This window comes from Nymphaea colorata, chromosome 11 (genome assembly GCF_008831285.2).
Source record: "Nymphaea colorata isolate Beijing-Zhang1983 chromosome 11, ASM883128v2, whole genome shotgun sequence".
NCBI lineage: Eukaryota > Viridiplantae > Streptophyta > Magnoliopsida > Nymphaeales > Nymphaeaceae > Nymphaea > Nymphaea colorata.
This window is the reverse complement of record NC_045148.1, coordinates 6,799,136-6,825,327: the sequence shown is the minus strand read 5'-3', so window position 1 is coordinate 6,825,327 and position 26,192 is coordinate 6,799,136. Positions and strand designations below refer to the sequence as shown.

Genomic DNA, 26,192 nt, shown 5'->3' with positions numbered 1-26,192 from the left:
CAGTTTCAACAAATCAGACAGCTTGCATGCATTCATGAGATACAATGTTCATTCAAGCAAATAGAACAACATATTTATGATTGAAGATTTTATTCATTTTAGTATTCAAAATAATATATGTGTGTGTGTGTGTGTGTGTGTGTGTGTGTGTGTGTGTGTGTCACCATACCCAGAAACAACCAGAACGCAAGCACCAGAATCAGTTATTGATATGAAGCTGCCATATTCCAGACTATTTTATGATTTTAGCACGTAAGAACTGAAAATGGACAGACTAAAGAAAATACAAGGAAAACACATAAAGAAAATGCAAATTACAAAGCTGCATAAGAGACAACGTTTTACATAATCAAAGAAGAATGTCCAGACATGGCCAATGCAGTTTAAACTATCAAGTATCAACGAACTGTTTAAAATCAGACAAACAACTACGTACAAATAAACAAAGTACGTGATATGCATTGACCATAAAAAGAATACATTAAAGCAGGGCAGGTAGAAGGAGAAGGCGATTCAATGCTAGTTGCCACAGAGCAGAACAGAACTGCCGGAGATGCAAAGGTTTGCTAGAAAAAAGAAGATAGTGCCAGAGAAAAAACTACAATTGAAGATACAAGAAGATGATCCATGTGTTGCGTAGACATTGTTTTGCTGAAGCAAAAGCCGCAAAATAACGCTGCATGCTGCAAATCCACGACTAGCTGCAATGGAAGCTGAAGAGTCACCAGAAATCTTGGACCAATATGCTGTTCTCCCATGCATATATGTGGCGAGTTGAAAAAACAAAGCCCATATGTTGGGCCAAAATGGTCAAGTTTGACCGAGTCCAAAAATGGTCAGCTACAGACCAGGGTGCATTGACCACACCCGATTGGATCAAGCATGTGTTGGATGTCCTAAGCCGCACCCATACCTGCACCTGTGTTGGGTCATGTCGACAAGGGTGCATCATCCAATACAAAATGTCCATGTGACTTGGGTCTACACTTCTCCATGAATGAAGCGGTAGGGATTCCTCTATCTGCCATTGCCATCACACCAGTCCCTTGTGAGAGTAATACACTCTAAACATGACCACGGCTTGTGCCTAAAAAATGCAATACAAAAAGGATTACACCATCCCTACCAATATGAAAAGGACCATGCAGTATATGATAGAATCATCTATTATTCTCAGATGACATGAAAAAGTTTCGGCAAGATATATATTGTGACTTCAAGAAGAAAAAAAATAAAGCAAACTAATTAAAGTAACAAAATTCAGTCATAAGCATTACCTTATCTGAACCACAGCATGTTGATAATATGATTTTGTCAGCTGTTCAGGAAAACATTGTCAATGTTGGAACAGTTTAACCCCTCAAATATCTATAGATATAAAGATGCATATAGATATGGATTAATGAAATTTCATAAAAGCTGCAAATGACTAACCAGTGAACCATTACCAAGTTCAAGGCATATATATATATATATATATATATATATATATATATATATATATATATATATATATATGTATATAGTATATACGTATATATATATATACACACACACACACACACAGGTATGTACATTGGAGGCAGGAGGGGAAGTAATGGAAAATTCCATGAAAGCTGCATGTGACAAACCTGTGACCTTTAACAACTTCAAGATCAAAACTCAAGTAGGGGCTTAATGGGCTGGTTAAGGCTAGTCTATAACCAAATGCACACACCTCCGTTTCATTAAATCCCTGCACTTTCCCCGGCTTGCAGTTCCCACTGCTAAAACACCAAACAAAATAATGAGAGCAACAAGCTGCAAAATTCTACGTAGCATATCCCTTGGATAATAGCAGCACTAAACACTGTAGATATATGCAATTTTACAGGTCATATTCGCTTCAACATTAGAAAGTAGGCTATGTGAGCAGAAAAAAAACAACACACAAAAGCTTACCACTAATCAGCAAGTATCGTTACAATCATCATTCGAGTTTGCTGATGGAATCAATAAAATAAACTGCAGTGACAATTTTTGAACTAATCAGTGGCTTCAACTCACTCAGTGGCCTATACAGGATGCCAGCAGTTAATTTTCCAGTTCTTCCCACAGCTCATGTGCAGTTGGGAATTTTACAGCAGCTGCACTTGTACAGTGTCTACATCAAATTGTCATAAAGAAGGAAAAGAAAGACATAACATTGAAAGGAAGCAGCAATAAAATGGACAAATGGATAATTACAGGAATCTCGTTACATAGAATCATGTGTTCATCCCTATTAATAAAGTAACCAGCAGCAGAAAAGTCCCATTGCTGATTCAAACATAAATAAAGCTCCATAAACATGACGTCTCCCCATCTCTGCCCTCAAGTACATATCTATGGAGAAGCTGCAATCACCTCCTTTTCAATCTCCTCTCTGCCATGAACTTCCTTTAGCTCAAAGAGTACGGGAAGCTCAACAACTCACCAATAGCCCAGCCTCTGAGGGCTGGAGCTCTTCCAAAAACCATAGTCCATAGATATCAAATATGTACTCCATAATATAGGAAAATCAAGATTATACAGCAAAAGATGATTCTCAAAACCATTGCCCTCTAGCTATGGGAGAGGTTTCCAGGAAAAAGGTTGGTAAGACATTGAAGATCAACATCATATCTAACTCCAATAGTCTCTTGGGCAATAAGAGCCTCTGATACTCACCATCTGTGTATCATCACCTTCATTTCCCATTTCTCAACTCATCTGAAATCCTATTTAAACAAATACCACCGTAGTGGATGACAAGCATTATACCATGAAATGTCAAACAGATGAAGCATAGAAAGATCCCTAAACCAAAGCCATCAAGCTTTATGTGTACATTGATGATATTGATTCTACAGGCATAAACATAAAGAGTCTATTGATGCAATAATTAAGGATGAAAAAGAACAGAGAAAATGATAAGACAAAAATGACCCGAGGTCAACCTCATGCCATCTAAGCAACAATTCCATCAATATGCAACACTTAATATCTTAGTGTGATTTTACCATACAGAAATGCAAGAATATATAAGGAACTAATTTTGCATGCATACCACCAATTACCTGTATCCATCAAAAAGTATGAAATCAAGTTTGTGTGCAAACATGATGAAATGCATACATGTGAAACATTTTTCTAATCAACATTAAAAGTTCCAAACCAACAATTACACATGTTCTTTACAATGTTCTTTGCCCAGTCACACGAGATGTCTGATAAGGTCTACAAAATCAGTTCATCTTCAGACCCCCACAAACAACAAAATGAGAAGAGTTATATCAGCCATTTGAGCAACCAATCATATACTTAAGAACATTAACTTATTGCATAGAATATTCACCCCATTAATTTCCAGATGCTTCTTCATTTTTTATCATATCCATCAACAAGTTGATCTGGACTTGTAATTCATTCACTTTTTTTGAGCTAGCTTCCAACTGACGTATTTTTTCAGCTTGATTGGCTTCTACTTGGTCCACCTTATTGTGTAGATCATCCAATTGTTCACGCAAGACTGCATTTTGAACCATCAACTCACTTCGACTAGGAGCTTCGTCAAAAAATTCTGATGGTTTTACCCCCATTCCATATGTATGCACTTGTCCATATTTATCTGGCCCTATAACCCGTGACAAAATGTCAGTTGGAGCTGGATCATCTCTAATGCCTTCGGGTAATTGAGACATTGCTTCATTGATTTGGGCCTGCAAATCAATGTAATGGTCCAACAATATGTATACCAACAATTTTTCAATTACAACTATTCTTAATAATAATAAGCTATTATGACTTACAATTGCTTCACCAGTCGCTTGATTTTGACAATTTCCTTTTTTACTTGTCCGCGTCATAATGAAGACCTCAGCGCGTGAAGGCTCTGGTGTACCTTCTGCAACCTATATAGTAGCATGCAGTTAGTATTTATAATAGACAATTGAATCAATACTGCTAAATGAGAGGATTTTGGTTAAAGAAATATACTTTTTCTGCTCGAAGTCGAGCAAAGCTTTTTGTGCCAGTATTATGAGGAAACTTTAGCATTGCACGGTTTGCTTTATTTTTTTCACTTTGCTCCTATAAAAGAGAGCAAGTTACAAACTTATAACCAAGACCTTGGTAAAATGTATCATAGTCGCATGATACAACAGAGGGAGATAGAGACAGAGACAGAAAGAAAGAGAGAGAGAGAGAGAGAGAGAGAGAGAGAGAGAGAGATCTTGTCAATTTAATCATGTGAACCTTTGATTTTGTTGTTTCAAAGTGTTGGATCAAACATCTCCATTGATCTTCAGGGATTGTGACCTTGCAATGTTTCATGCAACTCTCTAATGCCTTATGCTTTTTGTAAAGCTTCCTCAAATTACATCTCCAACATCTCCACAATTTTGCATGTTCTTTCATGACCCAAGTAACCTTAACTCCAGGGCCTTCAAACTTTTCCTACAAAACAATAACGTTTAATAATATGCACATCTTGGGTTGAATTTAAACAAATCAAAAAAGATAATTTTTTATCACCTTGACACGATTCCAGACGTCATCTTTGTATGTCTGAGGTAATTCTTTCCATGTGTGATAGGTAAGCGGTGTAACTTGTGGGTTTCGTGCCAATTTACCAATGAATGAACTGAATTTTTGTGCTTTTTCACCTATTGGTTGACCATGCTTGTTCACCTCCACTTTGAATTTCTGTTTTCGACCCAACCTCCTAGTTTTTAAAGCATGAGAAGGGCCAACTTGACCACTTTGAGATGGCATCACTAACTCCCCATGATAATGCCAATGTGTATAATTTTGGAGAAAACCAAAGGATATAATATGATCAATCGCATCTCTTATCAATTGAAATAAACAATTGTTGCACTTTTCACATGGGCACCTAATTTTTCCATCAATTACCATGCTATTTGTGATGGCAAATTTGATGAAGGTTTCAACTCCTTTCACATACTCAATGCTCATTCTACAAAAAAAAAAAAAAAATTGTCAACAAGAAATCTGGTACTCAATTGAGAAGTCATAAAGTTTAGTTGAAGAAAAGCGAAAATCACCTTTCCTTCTGTATCCAACTTCGGTCTTCCATCTTCAGTAGTCACCTTTCTTGTTATATATTCTTCAACTGAGAAAATTAGACATATTAGTTTGGCAACAAAATTTAGCACATACCAAATATCTGGTACGATGAATAAATAACAGAATATTACAGTCCAACTTATATTGAAGCCACTATCTTTTTCCAGCTTTCTTGATGAAGAAAGCGGGTGTTAACCAAGACGTACATTCTTATAATCTCTTATTGAAGACAAGTAAAAAAGGAAATTCATGATCAAGTGACAGCTTGCTAAACTACACATCGTGTATTAGAAAATTAAATATATGACATTACTTTTATACACTCTCTAAATGGTAGAGAAGAATTGCCTTGCGTGATAGTTTTCTTCCCTCAGCATGTATCATGCACATAATGATAAGAATTGAGTCTTTCCCCACCCAAATGTATAAGCGCAGCATATTTTGGCCAGGGTCTGTCTAAGTCCACGTAGCTAATAAAGGGCAGAGAGAGAGAGTCAGTCATATTATATATGCTTTGCCAATATGTTTCCTCATTTTATTAAAGATCCCCAATATATTTCCTCCACAGGCCTCTTAGTATTTTAAGTTTTTGTTACAAATCTAACTGTGCAGATGAATGCCCAAATGTGTGAGAATATAAAAATAACAATTATAAAAATATAAGCTTTAGATTGGATTGTCTCATAAGTTGGAAAATCTAAAGCCACTAATTTTAGAACTACATAAAATTCAATTTACACATCTGATTTTCTTAAGTCTATAAAATTGAACATTTTGCTTTTATCTATACAATTAGAATTTTGAAAGCACAATTGTAATGCTTGAAAGGCAGATGGCACAAGAAGCAAGATAAGTGATAGACAAGAATATATGTGTGTATATATACACACACACACACACACACACACAACCCCTCCTCAAACATGTCTCCATGGGCACCTTGGTGTTTTAATTGACAAATATTACAACATAAAGGAATGCGTAATATTTGAATATGCAAGAGAAATATCATGAAAATCCAATGGTAACATTAGATTTATAAGCTGAAAAAAATACACTTGTAGATTTTGATCTACTTGTCAAATTTTTGTGATTTTCTTTTAATTTTACAGATTTGGACTTCTGAACATGTATCTATAGTAAAACACATCATACAGTGATAAAGAATAAAGAGACACAAGAGGCTAGATAAAAACAGGATGTTTCATTGATCAACCATACATATAAACTTATGCATTTAACCTTCCATGATTACCTTGCGTATGTTTTTAACTTCTTCTTGGTGCTCAATGTTTTACCCCTTAAATAAAAGGTAAAACAGAGTCAGCATAGTGAAAGACCCAAAAATCTCTATTTAAGCTTGTCTTGACTCATGTTGATTTGATTCTCATAGAAGTGTTATATCTCAATATATAGAAGTTCAAGTATGGGAATGACTTGAAAAATAGTTTCATACATCTCGACCATGAAAAGATTAACATCCACATATGTTGAGCCTTATACTCCCTACACTACCTTGCATGTTGGCTATTTATTTAGCTTTGAACTTAAAGCAGATTAATAGCAGGTTGGAGTCCGTCAGGTGGAGCACCAAATTAGTTTTGAGGCCAAGTTATTATGGTAACACTAGGGCCGTGTTTCGTTACAATTTTATCAAATATCTCTAACCATACACTAGGGCAACATTTGAAAAACATGGCATTTCCACTATAGAGGTGAAACTTTAATTCAAATTTCATGAAAAGTTCCAACTAATAGATTTGGTATCTTGTGCACAATTTTTGGAAGGGCTCAGTTGTGAGCCACAAAATTCCCTTATATTGAGGATGCATTTCAGTTACAACAAAGGTGGTGAGAGATACGCGCTGGCATAATTTACAGCAAGAAATTAAAGGTACTTAACAAAAAGATTACTACAGACAAGTTTCCAAGCTATAAGAAAAATCCCTTAAGTTATGCCTATAACTGATTTTTTATCTTTGGCATCAACATAATTATTGTTAGGAATGGCATCTGCATGCTTATCGATTCCACCAAGAAATGTTGCCTTAGCACGGCCCTACAATCTAAGCATTCTGCAACCACAGGTTGGACTTGAACTGCTTAAATAAGATTTACTCAAAGCCTTTGTGGGTCCATTAGCAACCTGTTCACTTGTTCTAATATACTAGATGTCTATATGTTTTTTGCTCACATGATCTAGAACAAAGTGAAAGGCCACTTACACATGTTTGGTCTTGAGTGGAAAACTAGATTAGGTGACAGATATAGAGCCCCTAAATCGTCACACCCTAATATTGGGGTCCTTCTCAACTCAAACCAAAGATACTTTAGCAAAGAAGTAATCCATAATAGTTAAGCCACTCCGCCAGCTAATGACTTATATTCTACTTCCACACTAGAGAGTGTCACGGTTCTTTACTTTCTAGAATACCAAGAAACTACATTATTCCCCATGAATATAACACACACACCCGGTGGATTTTCTGTCATCAATGCACCCAGTCCAGTTAGCATCGCTGAAGGCATGGAGTTGTAGTGGTCCTAGTGGATCTGATGAAGGTTGGAACTGTAAGCCCAAATCAAGTGAGCCCTTAAGATAGTGTAATATCCTTGCAACCGTTTTCCAATAATCTTTAGTCAGGGCATGCATATATTGAAATACTTTTTTACTGAAAATGATATATCATGACTAGTTAGACAAGCATATTGCAACGCTTCTACAACGTTGCGATACAAGGTGGAGTTTGCAAAAGCTTTACCCGATTTTTGTTTGTCAAAAGAGCTCATTAATGTGGCAGCCTCCTTAGTGGTTTTCCATTTTGGTTCTGTTAAGCGGCTCAAGCAAATAATTAGACTAAAATATAAGTGTGGCATTCTTTAGAAACAAATAGTGACAATATAGTTCAGATATTTCAAAACCTTGGCTCAAAAGGAAATGGCTCAGTCTAAGATACCAGGCACGGGGCACCTGCTTCAAACCATAAATTGCCTTCTCCAATTTACACACATGATTTGGATATCTCGAATCCACATATCCCTTTGGATGGCTCATATAGACATCCTTAATGAGTACCCCGTTCAAAAGTGCATTGTCAATATCAATCTGTCTAATGTTCCATTTATATTGAACTGCTAAGGAAAGTAAAATTCATATTGAAGTGGGCTTATCGACCAGGCTGAACGTCTCAAAGAAGTCGAACCCTGCTTCTTGTGATTTTTGGGAATTCATTAGAAAGATATTTACCATCAGAATCCGAGATCAAAGTTTTAATTTTTGCATCAAATTGTTTTTTAATCAGATTATGAAAGACTTGGAATATGGTAAAGACCTCATGCTTATGCTTGTGAAAATAAAACCAACTAATGCAGAGTATAATCATCCACAAAAAGGATATAATACAAGAATCCTCCTTTCAAAGTGATAGATGTCAGACCCCAAACATAGGAATGAATCATCTCAAAAGAATTGGAAGTGAAGAGAGTCCTTCTTTGAAAGGTAGAGCTTTCATTTTTCCCAAAATACAAACTTTGCATTCAAAATCTTTTTCAATACATCCTTGGTATGCGGCAAAGCCAACATGATACACTAGGATGCTCCAATCTTTTATGCCAAGTCCCCAGTATAAATATCTTTCCGAACAAAATTACAGAAGTACTCCTTTGGGATACAAAGATCATTAATATAATAAAGATCTCCTTTCCTAGAGCCTTCCTCAATCACCTTCCTGCACCAGCAATCATAAACTCGACATTACTTGATGAGAAAGTGAGATCACAGCCATGGACCAAGATTAGAAAGATGGAAAGCAAGTTTAAGCTGCGTTGAGGTATAAATTTCTCTTTTGGCACATTAAACTTACTTTTATTTTGAAAAGTACCAATACTTTCAATTTCAAGAGATGATTCATAGGCAGTTGAAACAAAAGACTTATATAAATTACTTATGCAATGTTTAAAAATTCCTTTGTTTGGGGTCATATAAAAAAGGCACTGGAATCAAGTAGCCAAGAACACATAGTTGGTGTAAATGAAGTGGATATGGCTGCACCTGATATGGATCCATTGAGAATGGGTTGCAAAACCTCAACTAATTTGGAAAGTGACGTTGCAATTCTAGTATAAGTTTCTTCTCCTTTCTAGGATGAAGTTGCCATAGTATAAGTTTCTTCTTCTTTCTAGGATGAAGTTGCCATATCCACCTTTTTCTTTCATTTCGGACATGCAAGCTTGATATGTCCGGTTTTTGACAATTGTGGCATATGATCTTTTGGTTAATGTGCTCTTCCCTTGATTTTTGTTGAAGAGCTTGTTCAAATTCCGACCCAAGACTATTAAAAACTTGAAAAAAGTGATCTTCATCAAGTTGTTTTTTTATGCATCTCAATTGCTTTGTATTTCGATTTTGATTCTAGTAGTGTCAACTCATCCCATATGGTTGAAAGTTTCGTATAATATGCCAAACAATCGTGTCCCATTGTATCAAGTTGTTGACATTTCTTTGGAGATCGAACTTAGAGGATAAATCCCTTGTGGTGACTCCTTTGGCTTGGTTCTTGTTCAAGAGAGACCATTGATATCAATGTGTGATGCATGTGCACCAGGGCGCATCATCCCAAACCCAAGCCAATGCATCAATGTGTTGGGGTATCTTATCCTAGTGAGGTGTAGGCTTGTGGGTGATGCATGAGGCATGTCTGATGTGCACACATTAGGCACATCCTTTTTGGTAAAAAAAATGTCGACGATAATAACAATCATCAAGATTATCATTTTTTTTTTATCACCAAACCTCCACAATTGAGAGGGTTTTGAGTGAAAACCCTCTTGCTTTTGGTGTCCCCCGTTTCTCTCTACCATGACCATATTTCTTGCTTCATCCAACCACCGGTCAGTTTTTGCATGCTACCCATCGATTCCCACTGCCAGCAACCTATCATCAAGTACCTCTCGCAGCTTCACTGGCTGCAATCAAGGTATCTTGTTGGTCTCCCTCTTTTTGCCATTTTCTTGCCCAAAGAGGGCACTTTTTATGCCCACCGGAAAACTGCATGGCTGCCATTGATTCTCACCACCGGCGACCTAGCCTCACGGATAGGTATTTGTCTCTCTCTCTCTCTCTCCCTTTATCCCTCTTAAATGATATGACTACTGGCCTAGAGTGGAGACTGCTTGAAAGCTGATGAAACGTTGTTTTTAGCTTCAAAAGTTGGGTAGGATAGAGGGAGCATGTACAATGTTCACTGAAGCAGCTGCGCCATGTCAATTTAGGACCTGAAATTCTGATTATTACTTGTTCTGAACCTGGATCTTCGGTGAGTGACTGCACGAGTTGTTTAAAAATTTGGGGTTTTCAACTGAATTAGCAAAACAGAAATCTAGTTTCAATGCGTCGAATATGGTTCCAGTCTTCTTGGGGATATGAATATGCTCCTTTTAATCAATTGAGGACAAACCCATCAACTCTTGAACCATGTTGACGTTTGGATTTTGAAAACTTTTGTGGTGTCATGTGTGCTAGATTAATATTGTTGATCCACGCCTTGTCTTGTTCTTTTGCAATTTGGACCATCTTCAATTTGCTTACAAATGTGGAGTACTCGTACCGGTCGGGTGCGACACCGGTACGGGTACGCCGTCGGACACGGCTCGGGGACGGGTCAACATGTACCGGGTACGGTCAACGTACTTGGGTCCATATCCATCCAAAAAATAGACACGATCAATGTTGACCGCAATGTTGTAAAACGTGTATCGTAAGCCGTATCGGTCGGGCTTTAAGATACGCCGTATCGTAATGTATCCTAACTGTATCGTAAATTTTTTTAAGAAAATAATAATAAATCAGAAAAATTAAAAAAAAATCGAAAAATTCATAAAAAAATCAGAAAAAATTAAAAATAATAAATTCTTCATAGAAAACTTGTTTTAGATAATGATAGACTTATTATTGCTAAATGCTATAAACCTACACGTTCACGGTTCACCATTCATACTTCATAGACATCAAAATTCATAACAATATCATTCAATTTCAATCAACAAAGCATAAGCCATAAAGTGATAAAACATTCAATGATTCAAGTGTTCAACAACCATAGATTCATAACTCTTAAGTCGTTCGATACATATAATGATTCATCATTCATAATCTTCATCATCTTCATCTTCATCTTCTTCTTCATCTTCATCTTCATCGTCAAGGATTGAAAGATCCTCACCAACATATTCAGCACAGCAGTGAAGAACCCCTTTCCTCCCAACGAAAATCAACCACCCACGCACAAATCGACCCTTTAATCTCCAATTTCACAGTGAAAATTGATGTTTTCACCGTGAAAATTGATGATCTCCCTCCTTGGATGCACAATCCCCACGTTACAAATGAAGAACCCTCGGACGTTTTAAAGAACAAGTGGAAAAGGAGGCGTCGGGTGGCTCTTTTTCAAAATTAGCACATATCGTACGATACGGGCCATGTATCGCATGATACGTGCAATACAGAGCTGATACACCCCCCATTTACGATACGGGGGGTGTATCGTACCGTAAAAGGAAATCACAACGGTACGTATCGTACGATGCGGGCTCGTATCGTACGATGCGGGCTCGTATCGTACGATACGTACAACATTTGTTGACCAATTCCCTTTTCGTCCAAAAATTAAGGTTTTTTTGTTTTTTGTTTTAGTATTTCCTTTCAAAAACATAGAGCCTCGACAGAACTCCAGTAAAGGTTCTGCTTTGCTCTTGTCCACTGTTGTTTGCTAAGGAAGAACTCCAACAACCTCCGATAACCTATGGAGGAAACAATTTGGGCCAACGTTAGCTGATTTGGGCGACATTTCTTCTGCCGACCTCCAGTGACTTCTAGCGACCTTCCTACATCAACTATTTTTCTTTTTATTGTTGTTCTTAGTAGTATTTTTGTTTTTCTACTTTTACTGGTTTATCATTTTCAATCTTTTTTTTCTTCTTCAAAAATCATATTGTATGTCCTTTCCTTTTTACATTTATATGCAACCATGCTCCACAATGTTGAGTCGCTCCAATATTTTTTGTATTTGGTGCCTAAATCTTGCATTTTCTATAATTGACCCATTCCATTTCAGCAGTTAGCGCTTAGATTATAGTTCCACAATGTTGAACCCTGTTTTGAATGTGAAAATTCGACTGGTATTCATATTTGACTGTCTAGGGGGCTGCTCGATTGTCCACATGTTCAAAGTTTTTCACAGGTTTCTTAAACACACTGCTGCAAGAGCCATTGATATATATTTTCTATGTTGTTTATTTATTTATGTTAATATATATTTTTTATTTTGATGTATATTTTCTAAGTATTTCTTCTTGTTTATATATATATATATATATATATATATATATATATATATATACGACCATACCCCCGACCCAAGTTTTTTTAAAATGGTTTGTACCTGTACCCGCACCGGCACCCGTACCTATGTGACATAGCTGTTACGTATTTTGTACCTTTATTCGGAGTTCGAGAGAAAGATGAAGCACACCTTTTTAGCTTTTGAGACAAATGCATTAAGGATTAGGAAGATCGCAATTACTATGGATTTCAGGACTTTCTGTCCATGTTTCTGTTTAGTTTGTGCTCTGGCCTTGTGAATAGGATTCAGTGGATTAAGGGGCATTTATTTTCCTTCTCACCAAGCAGGTACTATGGGTTGTATGAGGTTCTGGATTTTGAATGATCGGTTGTTTCTTTCCCAGGAGGTCACCTTTATATGTTTGAAGCGGATGAATTGCCAATCACTAATGGTTCTTCATATTCCTTTTCATGGTGCTGTGCAAAGTCTTTGACCGCATGATGGCATAGAATAGGATTCTAAAGAAAGAGTTAAAATTGACATCCAGGGAACATGATCCAAACAGAAAGTGCCAATAATCTCAAATCCCCAAAAAAAGGCTGATCTGCAATCATGGTATTCCGGATTCATACTTAATTTATGCTATTTTGTTTTTTTTGTTTTTTTTTGGTGGCTGCTTACGTTATTCAGTAGATTTTTACATGTTCTACATATGTCACTTCTTAGACAGTTTTCACATATTAGTAGCTAAAGCAGCAGATGGTATATCATACTATTTTCTAGAACTTTCACATGACTACATAAGAAAATTTCTTGATGTGTGAAAAATATAGCTCTGGATGGTGGCAATCACTTCAGAAACAACATCCTAATGTTCAAACTGGGGAGCTTGTCGAAGTATAATGCCATCCAAAAGATTTTCAAGACGAAACTTTACTGGAAAAAAGCATACATCTAAATAAAATATAGACCACTGAAGTAGATGACAAAACCGTGTACGAACCAAAACCTTCAACTTAGCGTGCCTCTGGTTTGATTCGCAAAGTGCAAACGATGAACAACAGAAATCTCTCTCTCTCTCTCTCTCTCTCTCTCTCTCTCTCTCTAACTCAGATAACAAATAAACAGCATGAAAATTATTTATATCCCATTCAACATGGTTAATTTGCTGTTTCTGTCAGCTCGTATAGGTGCAAATGATAGACGAAAGAAAGGCAATGAAGAAAGACCAGAAAATAAAATAGAAGTAAACGAAGAGAGACAGAAGACATGGTCACAAGTATACATTTTTAGACGCAAGAGAAATTTTGGAAAGTAAAAGGATGATGCGGTAAAATTGGCAGCAGAATCATCAACTTCTGCTTAAAATCATTGTCAGTCTTCCATGTCTTAAATCAGTAGAAACAAAAGAAGAAAAGGTAAAAAGATGAAGACACGAGAGTGTCTCATGGAAGAACATGTTATTCGAGAAATCGGAGAAGAAAAGCCGAAGAACTGCAACAAATCTAGAAAGCGAGAGAGAGAGAGAGAGAGAGTACCCGATTCACATGGGATGAACCTGTGCCTTCGTAATCTTTATACCCAATTCACATAGGAGGGACAATACACGAGATGGAGGAAGATCCCTCTGCCGGAAGACTGCTGGAGGTCCGCCTGCGTCTAAAACAGAAACATATATATAACCAATAAGGCAAAGGGAAGACGAAAGAGGGAGAGAGAGAGAGAGACATTGGGCGTTTGGGGCACGCACTTCCTTTACCTGATTGGGAGAAGACAACAAAACGAACGACGGCGAGCAGATGAACCGCGAACGGTGAAGCGAAGGGCGGAGGTGAAGCGCGCCTGCGAAAGGAGATGCTTTGCCTGAAAAAGATCGACGGCGAACTCAACAACAGGCTGATCAGGGGAGAGCTGCGAACGAGGCGACGTCGCAGGGAAGAAAACGACGGCTGAAGGGCGGAGGTGAACAGTGGTCAAGGCTACGACTTATCGAGTTTTGCGGTGGGAAAATTTTCGGAACCGGCCGGAAGGAAGGGCGCCCGCGGGGTTCAGTCTCTGACGCAAGAAAACTATCCGCTATAGGTTCGAGCACGTAATCCAAAAGTGACGCAGCAGCGAGCTAAGGGGAGGGACGGAGTAATGCAGTGCTACCCACGACAGGAAACCGCGACACGTGCTTTCCCTGACGCAATGTGGAAAATTTTGCAACAAGTGCGTTACAGAAGGGTGGAATTCAGCAAAAGGGGAAGACCCACAGCTGAACAGAGAACTGAAGCTCCTATCCAATTCTTGTCTTCTTAAGATAGGAACAGAGAACTGAAGCTCCTATCCAATTCTTGTCTTCTTAAGATAGGAGGCTTACTTTTGGTATCTCTGGATATCTACATCTCACTTTGACCTCTTTTTTAAGGGGATGCATAAAAAGTTGATGTCCCTTAACATTCAAAATGAAAACTAGTCATCTATCAGCTCCACCTCAAGCCATTGCACCAATCACCTAGATAGCAACATGCTCATATATTCAGTGGCAGAAGAATATGCTGGAAGGGCCAAGATGATGAGCTTCCACAGCAAGTTCCAGGCCGCCATTAATGGTACTTATTTCTTAGAACAGAGAGGGAAACAAAACCTGTTACTTCAGCTGTGTAACTTCAGATGCTGCTCTGGTAAAGCAACATTGGAATATTTTGATTGGTAAATATTTCTAGAATAACAAGGTCTTTGAAATTAGAAGAGCATAGTCACTGACAGATAAAACGGGAACTCAAACATCTTGCATTGGCAGCAGGAACAGATGCTATGGTGCCAATGTGGCAGTGTTTTCTTCTCTGAAACGGCCTCGAGTTTACATGAGCAGTCGTCTCTCCCATGCGGAGGGATCAGATATCATTTGGAATGGCCGAGTGGGTATGTTAGGCATCATCAGCTGGATGCTTGTAGACGTTCCTCAGAACATCACCATTCATTGATGGGGTACGCAATTTGTGATCAAAGGTCAAATTTAACTTTGCAACTCCTACATTACTGTGAGGCCACAGGGGAGCTTAAATGTTTCAATCTACTGAATGTTGGTTGTCATCGAATGACTAAAAGTTAAAGCTCAAAACAGCCGCCACATTAGCATTATTGCGAGTCTTTGGCACAGCAATATTTCATTTTACTTTTAGCAATGTATATTATGGAGCTTTGATTAACATATTTTTACTTTAGTTAGACGTCCGGCAGATTTAAATCCTCCATTAGCCACAAGCCTCCTTTATGGTTATAAACTAAAAAATTGAAGTTCATTCGGCAGGTGCTTGAGTTCAAGGTGATTTGCATTCAAGAACCAATAGGGACTGTAGTTTGCTTGTAATGCCTGCCCCCACAATGCATATTTAGTATATGTAATTAGCCAACTAATCTCTTCGTTTGTATCGTGACTTGCCTTAGAGCTAGAGATGATCAGGAAAAAACCAGAACCCCTGGGTAGTAGTGAAATACTTGCTGGACGCTATAGTTTCAATCAGAAATTTTAAAAAAAAAAAAAAATCAGGGAAATATTGGGAATTGATTGAAAACACCAGGGACAAAAAGATAATTTTGACATACTGAAAGACTTCGAGGGTAGATTTGGCAATTGAAATTGGAGACATGTCTCTAATTCGATAAAATCTAGAGGCCATGAAGTCTAAATTAATGGTAAAGAAGGTACTAACTAATTAATGCATGTTGCCGCCACCTAGGTGAGCTTCCTACATGAAATTGAGATTCAGTTTTTGTTTTAAGTCTGAATTTGCTTAGTAAAGAGGAGGAATGGAACTAGGAGACTGGGGACGACAGAATGGGAACCCATTATATGATAGGTTCCAACCATACTCCATCCTAGTTACAAATGTCAATATATCCGATTTGAATATCAGATCGAATTCGATCCAAAAAGAATCAGATATAAAAAATTAATATCCGATTAAGAAACCACATCGGATTTGGATTTAAGAAATGGCATATGATCAGATTCGGATTCAGATGGGATTTATATGTAGACAAATATCTTATATCTAATGCTGAAAATTGGCAAAATTCAGTTCAGAATTGGGATTCAAATATAAATATAAAAATCAGATTTGGATTGTAAAATTAGATTTTGGATTCGGATTCAGATATGCTTTTTCTTTATTTGTATTCGAATACGAATATGTGAATATCCAAAAAGTAGATATGATTAAGAGTATATCCGATCCAAATCTAAAAAGATCTGTTGACATCCTTAGTCCTAGTTAAGGTCATGTTGGGCCAGGTTCTATGTAGGTTTTTGTTAAATGGAGATTGTACTTAATATTAGAAGTCTTCTACAATGGTATTTAGTATATTAGTTGCTTGATTTCCTAAGACTTATAAGACTCCATGAGAAACAACATTTAGGGCATTGTCAGTGGTGGAAGCACATGTCGTCTGGTGTAGGCAATTGCCGATACTAGCTTTGCAAGATACCTTTATTTTATTTTTTCATTACGGCCTTCAAATATTTGATTATTTATATATAATGGCGCTCATTCAAGCATGAACGATTAGTGTCCTTCACCACTGGTTATTGTACTCCGCATGTCTTTCTACCATACGTTGATGCCACCCTCTGGCATCTCCTTTGAGCTCGTGTTTAGCAAAAGTCTATTGTAGAACCTCAAGGACTTCAGGGTAGACGTAATTAAAATGCCAATTTGTATTGTATTAGTTATGTAGTGACCCCTCAAAAAGATGAATAGGGACTATATTTCATCTGCTTCCATTTCTATTGCATATTAGTCTTGAATTTATTGTATGATTGACTTCATTTGTGCATGTGATATCTACCTATCAGTTAGGTTTGCTTGGATCCTCGTTAACTTAAAAGTTAAAATTGTGCCTAACATTGTGTGTCTGGTGTAAAACCAAATGTATGAAGCGATTTTGTTTGTAATGGATCAATAAATGTATATTGGTTTAATATGTAATTGTGATGCATGGATCGACTGATCCATTGCCATCTTTGCGGATCAACCATGTGCAGTGTCATAACTGGTAGTCTCATTGTCCTTTACGAAAAAAACATATGTTCGGTTTCCATGGGTGTTATTCTCATGAACAGCAAAAATAGGATCGTGACACTCAAGCTGAAGGGTGTATCATACTCCACCCGGTCCCGACACAGTCCAAGACCTCATAGGCAAGAGGAATGAGAGTGCCTTCATGACTCACTCCAGATGGTGGGGTAACCTCCCGCTCTCTCGGATGACTCATAGTTACTTGTACAAGATGACTATCCATTGCCAAACATGAACGATGGCCTAGAATTGTTCCATTGACTATGGTCAGTAGCATTTGTTTGGGCTAGAATCCTGCCTAGACTTTGAGACCGGATAGTTTTAGACCCGATGGGATCATATGTGGGCGACGGCTTGAAGGTTAAGCCCGACAAGGTCAAGGCCTTATGTGGTCTTTAGCACGGTAGATGTCTCATTTATTTCCCACCCTCAGACATAATCTCTTGGGGAAATTGACCACCTACACTTATACGGTGAAAACTAGACCATTAGGCTACCAGTAGAGGAACTGCTACAGTGGGAGTAATGTCGGAACTATATAAAAGAAACAGATAATTGAACAAATTTAATACGATGTGAATTATGCTTTGCATGGATGTCTAGAAGTGGTAACTGAAAACCTGATATCCTTGTGGATTCTATTGTTGCATATTTTTAAATGTTAGTAATTAATTTAACTGCTTACAAATGCATTTGGCTTCCGTGATGTCACGATTGCATGTTGTGCATGTTTTCATGTAATGAATGGCTTGCATTTACTAATTCTGTAAAACCTGTTGAGTATATGAAAATATGCTCATATTTTATCTTCATTTTACAGGTAATATTAGCACGTTGTAGTTGTGATCGAGGATAGAATGTGTAATCTGAAGTTCAATGGTCCCCATATGCACAGTTCCACATTTTTGGCTCCTTTACAATTGGTAATATACATTTTACATATCATGTCTGTTTAGCTATTTCAGAGTGTCTTAGGACCCAGCCCGCGCTGCAGAGAATGCAATACAGCTAAGTTGGGTACAAAACCACTGTATGTGCCCGTTTCCTGGTTTTCGACTGATGTGCCCAGACTATTTTTCATTTTTTTACTTTAAAATAACCAATAAATATTTTAAATTTTTTAATAAAATGCTTATTTCAAGTCTCATATCAGCCACGATGCCTATGAGTCAATACCAAACTGATATTCATGACGCTGTTTTAGAGCAGGTGGACATAATAAAATTCCTCCTTCTTGCATCTGTTATTGTCTATAGAATAGTTCCTGGTCAAATGAAACCCATAAGATCTGGGGATTTTTTCGCTTAAGAGGGCGACTGATTTCCACAGATACGGTTCATGCAGAAGTCTATAAATTTAAGAACAGACCCTCCTTTTAGGATTTGTCAATGTCATAGTAGTACAAAGATACTTAGATTGATAAACCATGGATTTTGGTGTGGATCCCTTGCACATCACCAAGGCCATGCAACATCAGTTTGATGGACTCAAAATATTACTGATTACTTCTAGTCATAACAATCACCTTGTTATGAGTAGATTCCATGCATAGATGGTAGTACATTTTGCTGCTCATCCTCGTAACAAGTATCGATCTTAAACTTTGTCCTCGTTTCTGTGCAGGGTTTAGGGTCTTCCTTACATTGGCGGTTGACTGCATGCACCATTATACAAGGGAATTACGGATGATGAAGAAGACTACTGAACCTCTGAAGATGCAAACCGAAAGCTCTGAGGAATGGAAGAATGGTGGATCAACGGTCAGTCAAATGGAGAATGGTGGATCAACGGTCAGGGAACTGGAGAAGGAAGTATCTTCTTTGAAAGAGAAGTTGAAGCACCTGGAAGCAGTAGCTGAGGCAAAGGAGGAGGCAGAAACAGCAGAAAATGCTTTATCTCTGAAGAAACAGGCCCGAGAGATTCCTCCTTGAATACGATCTCCTTTTGGAAGACAACCATACCTCTGTAGCCAACTAGAATTATTTGAATGACGATCGTCATTCCCAGACGGCAAAAAGAATTCATGGCTGCACTTATTAGCTTCCTTGAATAACCAAGTTCGAGAGCTGTGGCTTGCCTGATTTCCTCATCTTGCTGGTAGATCACAAGCACGAGTTGTGCCTTCTAACCATGATTGCAGAGTGTGAACTTTGTGGTTTGCCAACTGAAGTAGGCCTTTAGCATATAATGAGATATTATCAAAAACTGTCTGGCATGATATACAAGCCCCCTTTTTTTTTAGGAAATATCCAAATTTACTTCATTTGCATGGCAGCAGCTTATAGCTGTAATCAGTACTATGCCAAGTCGCTAGATTACGAGTTTGGACCATCCAGCTGTCGCATAGGGCACCAAACAGGGATTGCAAGGTTTCATAATAGAGTTAAAAAAGAGAAATACACCTGGTGTTCGAAATGCGTCTCACATTGTCCTCGCCAGCAAAAACCGATGACTCCATGCTGATCTCGCCAGGATGCTTCTTGAGAGTTCTGTTAGTCCATTACTCCATCTACAACAAGAAGACTAGTATTCATGACCTTGAGCTCATAAAAAATTCTCCGGAATTGATCATGGTGAAACAGTAGACAACTTGTATAATCATTAATCACATAATTTTGGAGGCAATGGTGAAAAGTAGTCATCAGTATGATCATAAATTCCAGTCTTACTGTGGTTACTGGCTGGTATTAGGCAAAGGGGCTCTGTGACTATGTCTTTGCAGCTTTGCCTGTGATATGGTAATCTACTGCATTTGATCGTTTTCAATTTTTTCTTCTTTTTGCATTCTGAGATATGAAAAACACATTTAATATATAACAGATATGTTTATTCTGTATAATAATGTATGTATTTGCTGTTATTTGTCGGAGTGATCAAGAACTATAGGCCTCAGATCTGCTTATTCTGCATTGGCATTCTTCTCTCATTTCCATGTTCAAGACGCATAGAATTGTCTTAATATCGTCCGAACATGCATGTGAGAAGTCACCTGCAAAGAATGTATTTATGATGCCCTGTGATTCTATGTAACTCCATCCAGGAGACTTCTTTAACCCAAGAGATTTCATTCTTACCCACATCTGAGCCATACCCTCCCAATTACTGATTGCAGCATAGCTTTGTGCTAACTGCACAAAATTTTCAGCAGTCTCAGGCTCCTTTGCGACTATCTCTTCTGTGATGTCTTTACTCAGACCAACGTTCCCATGGTTCTTGCTGTTAGTGAGGAGTATCCCAAGCATGTCAGTGGTGCAGGATATTCCTCCACTATTAATGAACTTATATGCATCATTCACTTTTCCTGCACGGCTTAAGAGATCGATTATACAAGCAGAGTGTTCCATCTTTGGTTTCAGCCTGTGGTCATCTACCATCGATTTGTACAACCTCAAACCTTCAAAAACAAGTCCAGCATGACTACAAGCAGAAAGAAGAGCCAGGAATGTAACGTTGTTTGGTTGAATCCCAGATTCAAGCATCTCTAAGTACAAACTCAGGGAAAGTTTTCCCTTGCCGTGACTCCCGCATCCTGCTATGATGGTGCTCCATGAGACGACATCCTTTTGAGGCATCTGATTGAAGCATTTCATTGCTGTGTCTATGTCACCACTTTTGCAATACATATCAACCAACGCAGTATCCATCAATAGAGATGCTTCTAGATTATGTCTTAGTATGAACCCATGAATCCACTTCCCTTGGTGCAGTGCACCACATGCAGCACAGGCCTGCAGAAGGCCAACCATTGTCACCAAGTCTGGCCTTTGGTCTGTAAGTTTCATCTTGGCAAAGAGCAGCAAAGCTTTGTCTAGTTGGCCAGTTTGCGTATGACCAGAAACTATGGCATTCCAAGAAACAACATCTCTTTCATTCATCCGTTCGAAAACTCTCCATGCTAGTTCTAACCTCCTGCACTTTGCATACATGGTTACAAGAGAATTTCCTGCAGCAATATCTATATCTGTATGGTTCCTGATAAGGTACGCATGAATTGATGTTCCCTTGTCCAGGGCACACAACTGGCTACATGCTGCTATAGCACAAGCTATAATTGCAGTGGAAGGTATATATCTTGCCTGAAACATTTGTGCAAAAATTGTCAGAGATTCATCAGCACGATCATTGAGAACAAGACCTGAAATTATTGTCATCCATGAAACATCATCTCTATGCCTGGCATTCTCAAAAAGTAGCATTGCATCATCCAGGCTGCCACATTTTGAGTACATCCCCATCAGTGCAGTCTGAATGATGACATCAGACTCAAAACCATATGATACAATCAACGCATGTATTGACTTCCCTAGTGCAAGAAGGCCCTCATTTGCAATACCAGATGCCAAACTTCCTAGTGTTTGAAAATCTGGCTTTGCACCTCCAAACAGTTGCATGTGTTGCAAAAGGTCAACAGCAACTTCAACATTTCCATATTGGGAATGTCCAGAAATCATTGTATTCCATGAAACTATATCTCGCTCAGCCATTCCATAAAACACACGCTCTCCAGACTCTAAGCTTCCACATCTTGTATACACATTTACAAGAGAATTAGCAACCCGAATATCTGATTCAACCCCGAACTTTATAATGGATCCATGCACACACACCAGATGCACAAGCAAATCAATCCCAGCAAGAAGAGTCAGCATGGTTACGGAGTTCGGTTGCATCCCTTCAAACCGCATCATGTTACACATACTAAATGCCATATTGATGTCACCATTCTGCGAGTACCCAGTAATAATCGCCGTCCAAGGGACTACACTTCTCTCGGGCAATTCGACAAATGCATGATGTGCATCATTGATCTCTCCAAGTTTAGCATACATATCAATAAGAGATGCACCAATGTAAACGTCTGAGCTGAATCCCATTTTGACGATGTTGTGGTGAACCATCCTGCCAAAATCGAGGGAGCCAAGAGTGGCACAAGCCTTGAGCAGTGAAGGATAAGATTGGAAGCTTATGGGCACACCTTCTCTGAACATGGAAGAGTAAGTGAGAAGAGACTGATGGTGGGTGTCGACGAAAGAAGGGTCGTGGTGTATGGTGGAGACAGCAGTGGTGTTGGTGGCTATTGCCCGGTAGGTGTAAGGCAAAAAAAGACATCGGGGAGCAGGAAGAGAGAAGGCAATTTTGTATCTGATTGCTCTCATCTCGTTGCATGGTGAAAGCATTCATTAGGCAGCTAGGGAGGGAAGGTAACACCAGCTCCAGCTTCATTCGTCCAATACAGGCCATCGGTAGCATGGTACCATGTCTTCCTGGAAGAACTAAAGCATTGAAGAAAATCATGTGGATGCCATCTTTTGATAGCCACTGACAAAAATCCATGGATGAAAATCCAACAAATAAAATCCCTGCCCTAAATTCTTTATCTCGTGACAAGAGTGAAATAAAATCCAGCAATAAAATCTACTGTGTGATGAAAGTGAAAAAAAAAAAAATCATGGATTGAAAAAGTAACCGTTGCCAATGTGCAACATTGAAAGATTTTGGTAGCATATGAAACCCGTAGACAGACAACCTATAAACAAACCAATATCACATAAGCCCATGCGAGAAGTATCACATTCCCAACAAGTATCACCCAACTCAATAAGCCCACGTGAAAGTTACACTGTGATGCCAAAAAAACAAAAGCAAAAGAAGCACCTAATTTTTACCTATACTAGTTCCATCTGTGTACATGCACCAAAAGAAGCAAAAGAAACATCCAAAACTCATTACTCTTCTTCCAGATGAATCTGTATGAGAATTCCTTGGGAGCACTGCACCATGAGACTCTTTAACAGCTTCCGCCAATAAGCTAACAGAGATTATGTTTCTTCCTTTTTCATGAGCTACATTGGCATAAATATCAAAGTGAACAGAGAATATACCTCTGTACTGACATACGATGCACATGGTACTACTTCCCGCTCCTTACAGTGAGGTGATTTTACCCAATTTACTCGAAGTATAGACAGACAAGCACTTCATGTATGTAGCATACACAAAACCCTGTGGATGCCATCTACAGCAATAACTGCAGAACAAACAGCCACTGGAATGCAAAAAACAGACCACATATTAATTTCAATGCAACATGGAGGACAAACCGCCATTCAAATGTCCACACACAATGTCCCACCATGATCAGCAAGATTCCAAGATCATGAATGCCACAGAAAATGCCTCCACATAAAGCAACCTGTCATTCTTTTATGGATTGACGACTTATCAACTTTCTTTCAAGATCATGGTTAGTGACGTTTTTATCTACATCTTTCTTTTCCTATTTGTAAAATATATTTCCATAACTACACCCTCGTTGGGCGTGGTATAACAAACTGTCATTAAACTCTCACAAGGATGGTTGTACAATAAGTTGCTCAACCAATTTCATTTTGTATACCCATGTTCCTCTTTGAATTAAAAGTTAAGCTTGACCAACCAAACTTGAGCATGTTTTTGTTAATCTCAGTGTCAGCATAAATCCTCCATTTGAAGTTTCAATGCCTATTGATATTAGCACTCACTTGGAGTAATCATTGGACAACCTAAGGTAGTGGACTTTGTGGCATCAGGAAAACCTTGCTGAACGATAAAATTTGCAGCTATCCAAGCCAGAAATAAGGTTTAACTGGAAAATCTTTTAATTCTTTCAAGTGTATCCAAAGGTTCTTCCTTTGTTTGTAAACAACATAAATGTAAATTTCAGAGCATATCATAACTAAAAGATATGCTAAAAGATGTCCCTAATTCTTTTCTGGTGAACGTAATAACAGCACCATGAGTATAATTTTCACAAATTCCCAGCAAAAGGCAGATACTTGAATATGCCTATGTGGCTATAACATAAATACTCGTTCACTCCACTAAAGACAAATAAAATGAAGGAAACGGCACCAATCTGTAAAAACTGAAAGCGTACTGCCGAAACTCACATGCTGATCACCAAATGAGCCTCAATCCAACTCTCAGTCCCCCACAATCCCAAAATCCAAAGCAGAAACCCAAGAAAAATAACCATTGATTACAAGGAAATGAGCGAGGCGAACTTGATCCTAGCCACGGTGCCATCATGACAGCAAAACAACATTGTTTCAAAAGCAACGGCTGTCACCAGGTCGAAGGTAACAAGCTCGATGCTAACTCCAAAACTGCCCAACAAAAATATACTAATGCAGATCCCTTTGTCTCAGAACACAAAGTCTGGAATCCCAATTCGGGGATTCGCAGATTAAACCAAGCATTACAAAGGGAGGCGACCGTCTGGGTCGAGCGGCAGAATGAGAGAGAGAGAGAGAGAGAGGTTATCATACACATTCGAGGAACAGAGTACCTGTAGACCGATTGAGATAGGAGATGAGGCCCACTGCTGCTGCTGACGAGCGAGGAGGCGTGCTGCTGGGGAGGGAGATGGCGTCGGGGGTTGGTCCATATAGTAGAACTTTATCGGGGTGTACAGTAAGATTTCGGTGCCACCAAACGCCGCCTGAAAAACAGGGAAAATCTGTCTCCACGCATATAGGTTTAGGATACATACGCCTGCAGGGATTTTCAATGATTGAGGCATGGATTTAAGGTTTTGGCATTTTTACTGTACCTAATTCAACCCGAAATTTCACATGATCATCATCATCATCTAAATCTAAATCAGAACTTTCCATACGCCAGATTTTCGGGTCCGTTGCCAAAATCAACTTAAACCGAAGATGTTTTGTTACAAATAAGGGGTGGAAAACACATTAAAGCATGTTGTCGTCAATGACAAGGTAAAATTTGGAACGGTAAATTTATCATGAAAAAAAAATACAAGGTAAAAAATTTTACCCTTCGAGGTTCAACTTTTTTGCACGGTAAAATTTACCTGATCCATATAATTCGGCAGGTAATTTTCTTTATATTTGATTTGAAAATGAAAAACTGTATAAAAATGGCAAGTTTCCCTCGATGCACAGTAAAATTGTTGTACATCAAACGGAGCCTAAGAAAAAATAAAAAGAAAAAGATGTCATTTACAAGGAACAATTACGAGGAACAACTTGTCAAACAACATCAAATCAGACCTCTTCTCACCACATGCCTATCATTCCTCATTGTCTAACCCAAACGATTAAGTTAGATGTAAAAATGAGAGTGGCACACCATTGACAATGACCATTGTTTTAAATCTCCAGCATCCCTATGAAAGAAAGAAATTATTTTCATTGGAAATGGAGCATGTATACCTAACAGACGTATAGTGCATTCTTATATTCATTCCAATGATTCTTATTTTATATATACTCAAAGATACCTACATGTCCTTGAAATTAAAAAGAATTTGATTTTCATTCAAAAGTTTACTTCAGTTATTCAAGTGGCCTTGGAGCTTCACCCTAATCTATTTATCGTGAATATCTTGCAGACAAACAAAGTGTTCATGTGAGGAACAATCATAATGGCCTTTACAGGTTCGCATCAAATGACGACCACTCACAATAAAGTTGTAGTAGCATATAAGGCGTCAGCCTATGTTAGAGTTTACCGCATTATGGACATCAATTTGGAAAATGAAGTTTGTCTGGACCATCAGAAAAGGAAGTCCACATTCATTATCCTTTCAAGATTCATTATCTAAAGTTCCATCTCTAATAAAACTTATATTTTACTATGTTTAAGGACCAACCAAATATTAAGTATGAACAAATATTATTATTATGTGCACTTTCAT

At 38.2% G+C, this 26,192-nt stretch overlaps 3 protein-coding genes across 20 annotated transcripts; 1 reads left to right on the top strand and 2 right to left on the bottom strand.

Annotated features, from left to right (window-relative positions):
- Positions 1-299: 299 nt before the first annotated feature.
- On the bottom strand, positions 300-15,288 carry LOC116264469 (uncharacterized). 11 transcript variants are annotated; one of them, XR_007574816.1, is made up of 10 exons: positions 14,188-15,281; positions 13,967-14,087; positions 5,067-5,134; positions 4,534-4,978; positions 4,255-4,455; positions 3,997-4,089; positions 3,810-3,911; positions 3,356-3,719; positions 1,278-2,126; positions 300-1,087 (listed from the first exon to the last, which is right to left on the bottom strand). XR_007574816.1 is itself a non-coding variant. In XM_050080681.1 (9 exons), exons 3-8 carry the CDS (start codon positions 5,096-5,098, stop codon positions 3,360-3,362), a joined length of 1,233 nt encoding a protein of 410 aa, XP_049936638.1. In that variant the 5' UTR covers positions 5,099-5,134; positions 13,967-14,087; positions 14,188-15,281; the 3' UTR covers positions 1,756-1,766; positions 3,356-3,359. The 11 variants fall into 11 exon arrangements, 1 of the variants encoding a protein (XP_049936638.1); XR_007574817.1 differs by adding an exon at positions 5,437-5,558 and having other exon boundaries at positions 1,278-3,719; positions 14,188-15,280; XR_007574813.1 differs by having other exon boundaries at positions 1,278-1,368; positions 1,632-3,719; positions 14,188-15,278.
- A 2,533-nt stretch (positions 15,289-17,821) lies between these two features.
- Positions 17,822-19,422, top strand: LOC116264334 (uncharacterized). The gene is made up of 2 exons (XM_031644481.1): positions 17,822-17,882; positions 19,115-19,422. The coding sequence occupies exons 1-2, from the start codon at positions 17,822-17,824 to the stop codon at positions 19,420-19,422; spliced, it is 369 nt and encodes a 122-aa protein (XP_031500341.1).
- Positions 18,843-25,036, bottom strand: LOC116264468 (pentatricopeptide repeat-containing protein At4g04370). Of its 8 annotated transcripts, none has more exons than XR_004174846.2 (3): positions 24,819-25,034; positions 19,333-22,764; positions 18,843-19,222 (listed from the first exon to the last, which is right to left on the bottom strand). XR_004174846.2 is itself a non-coding variant. In XM_031644723.2 (3 exons), exons 2-3 carry the CDS (start codon positions 22,666-22,668, stop codon positions 19,992-19,994), a joined length of 2,112 nt encoding a protein of 703 aa, XP_031500583.1. In that variant the 5' UTR covers positions 22,669-22,764; positions 24,819-25,036; the 3' UTR covers positions 18,843-19,991. The 8 variants fall into 8 exon arrangements, 6 of the variants coding, with proteins under 6 accessions (XP_031500583.1, XP_031500579.1, XP_031500576.1 ...); XR_004174845.2 differs by having other exon boundaries at positions 18,843-20,000; positions 20,161-22,764; XM_031644723.2 differs by having other exon boundaries at positions 18,843-20,000; positions 20,566-22,764; positions 24,819-25,036.
- Between the last annotated feature and the right edge of the window lie 1,156 nt (positions 25,037-26,192).

What these genes read in the sequence shown, in the direction of transcription:
- LOC116264468 (XM_031644719.2), bottom strand. Translation starts at nt 22,668, where the DNA reads ATGCTTTCACCATGCAACGAGATGAGAGCAATCAGATACAAAATTGCC.
- LOC116264334 (XM_031644481.1), top strand. Translation starts at nt 17,822, where the DNA reads ATGGGATCATATGTGGGCGACGGCTTGAAGGTTAAGCCCGACAAGGTC. An exon ending in CAAGGTCAAGGCCTTATGTG is followed by an intron (nt 17,883 to 19,114) that starts GTCTTTAGCACG and finishes GTTTCTGTGCAG; the next exon opens with GGTTTAGGGTCTTCCTTACA.
- LOC116264469 (XM_050080681.1), bottom strand. Translation starts at nt 5,098, where the DNA reads ATGGAAGACCGAAGTTGGATACAGAAGGAAAG. An exon ending in TTGAAACAACAAAATCAAAG is followed by an intron (nt 4,090 to 4,254) that starts GTTCACATGATT and finishes TCTCTTTTATAG; the next exon opens with GAGCAAAGTGAAAAAAATAA. An exon ending in CTCGACTTCGAGCAGAAAAA is followed by an intron (nt 3,912 to 3,996) that starts GTATATTTCTTT and finishes GCTACTATATAG; the next exon opens with GTTGCAGAAGGTACACCAGA.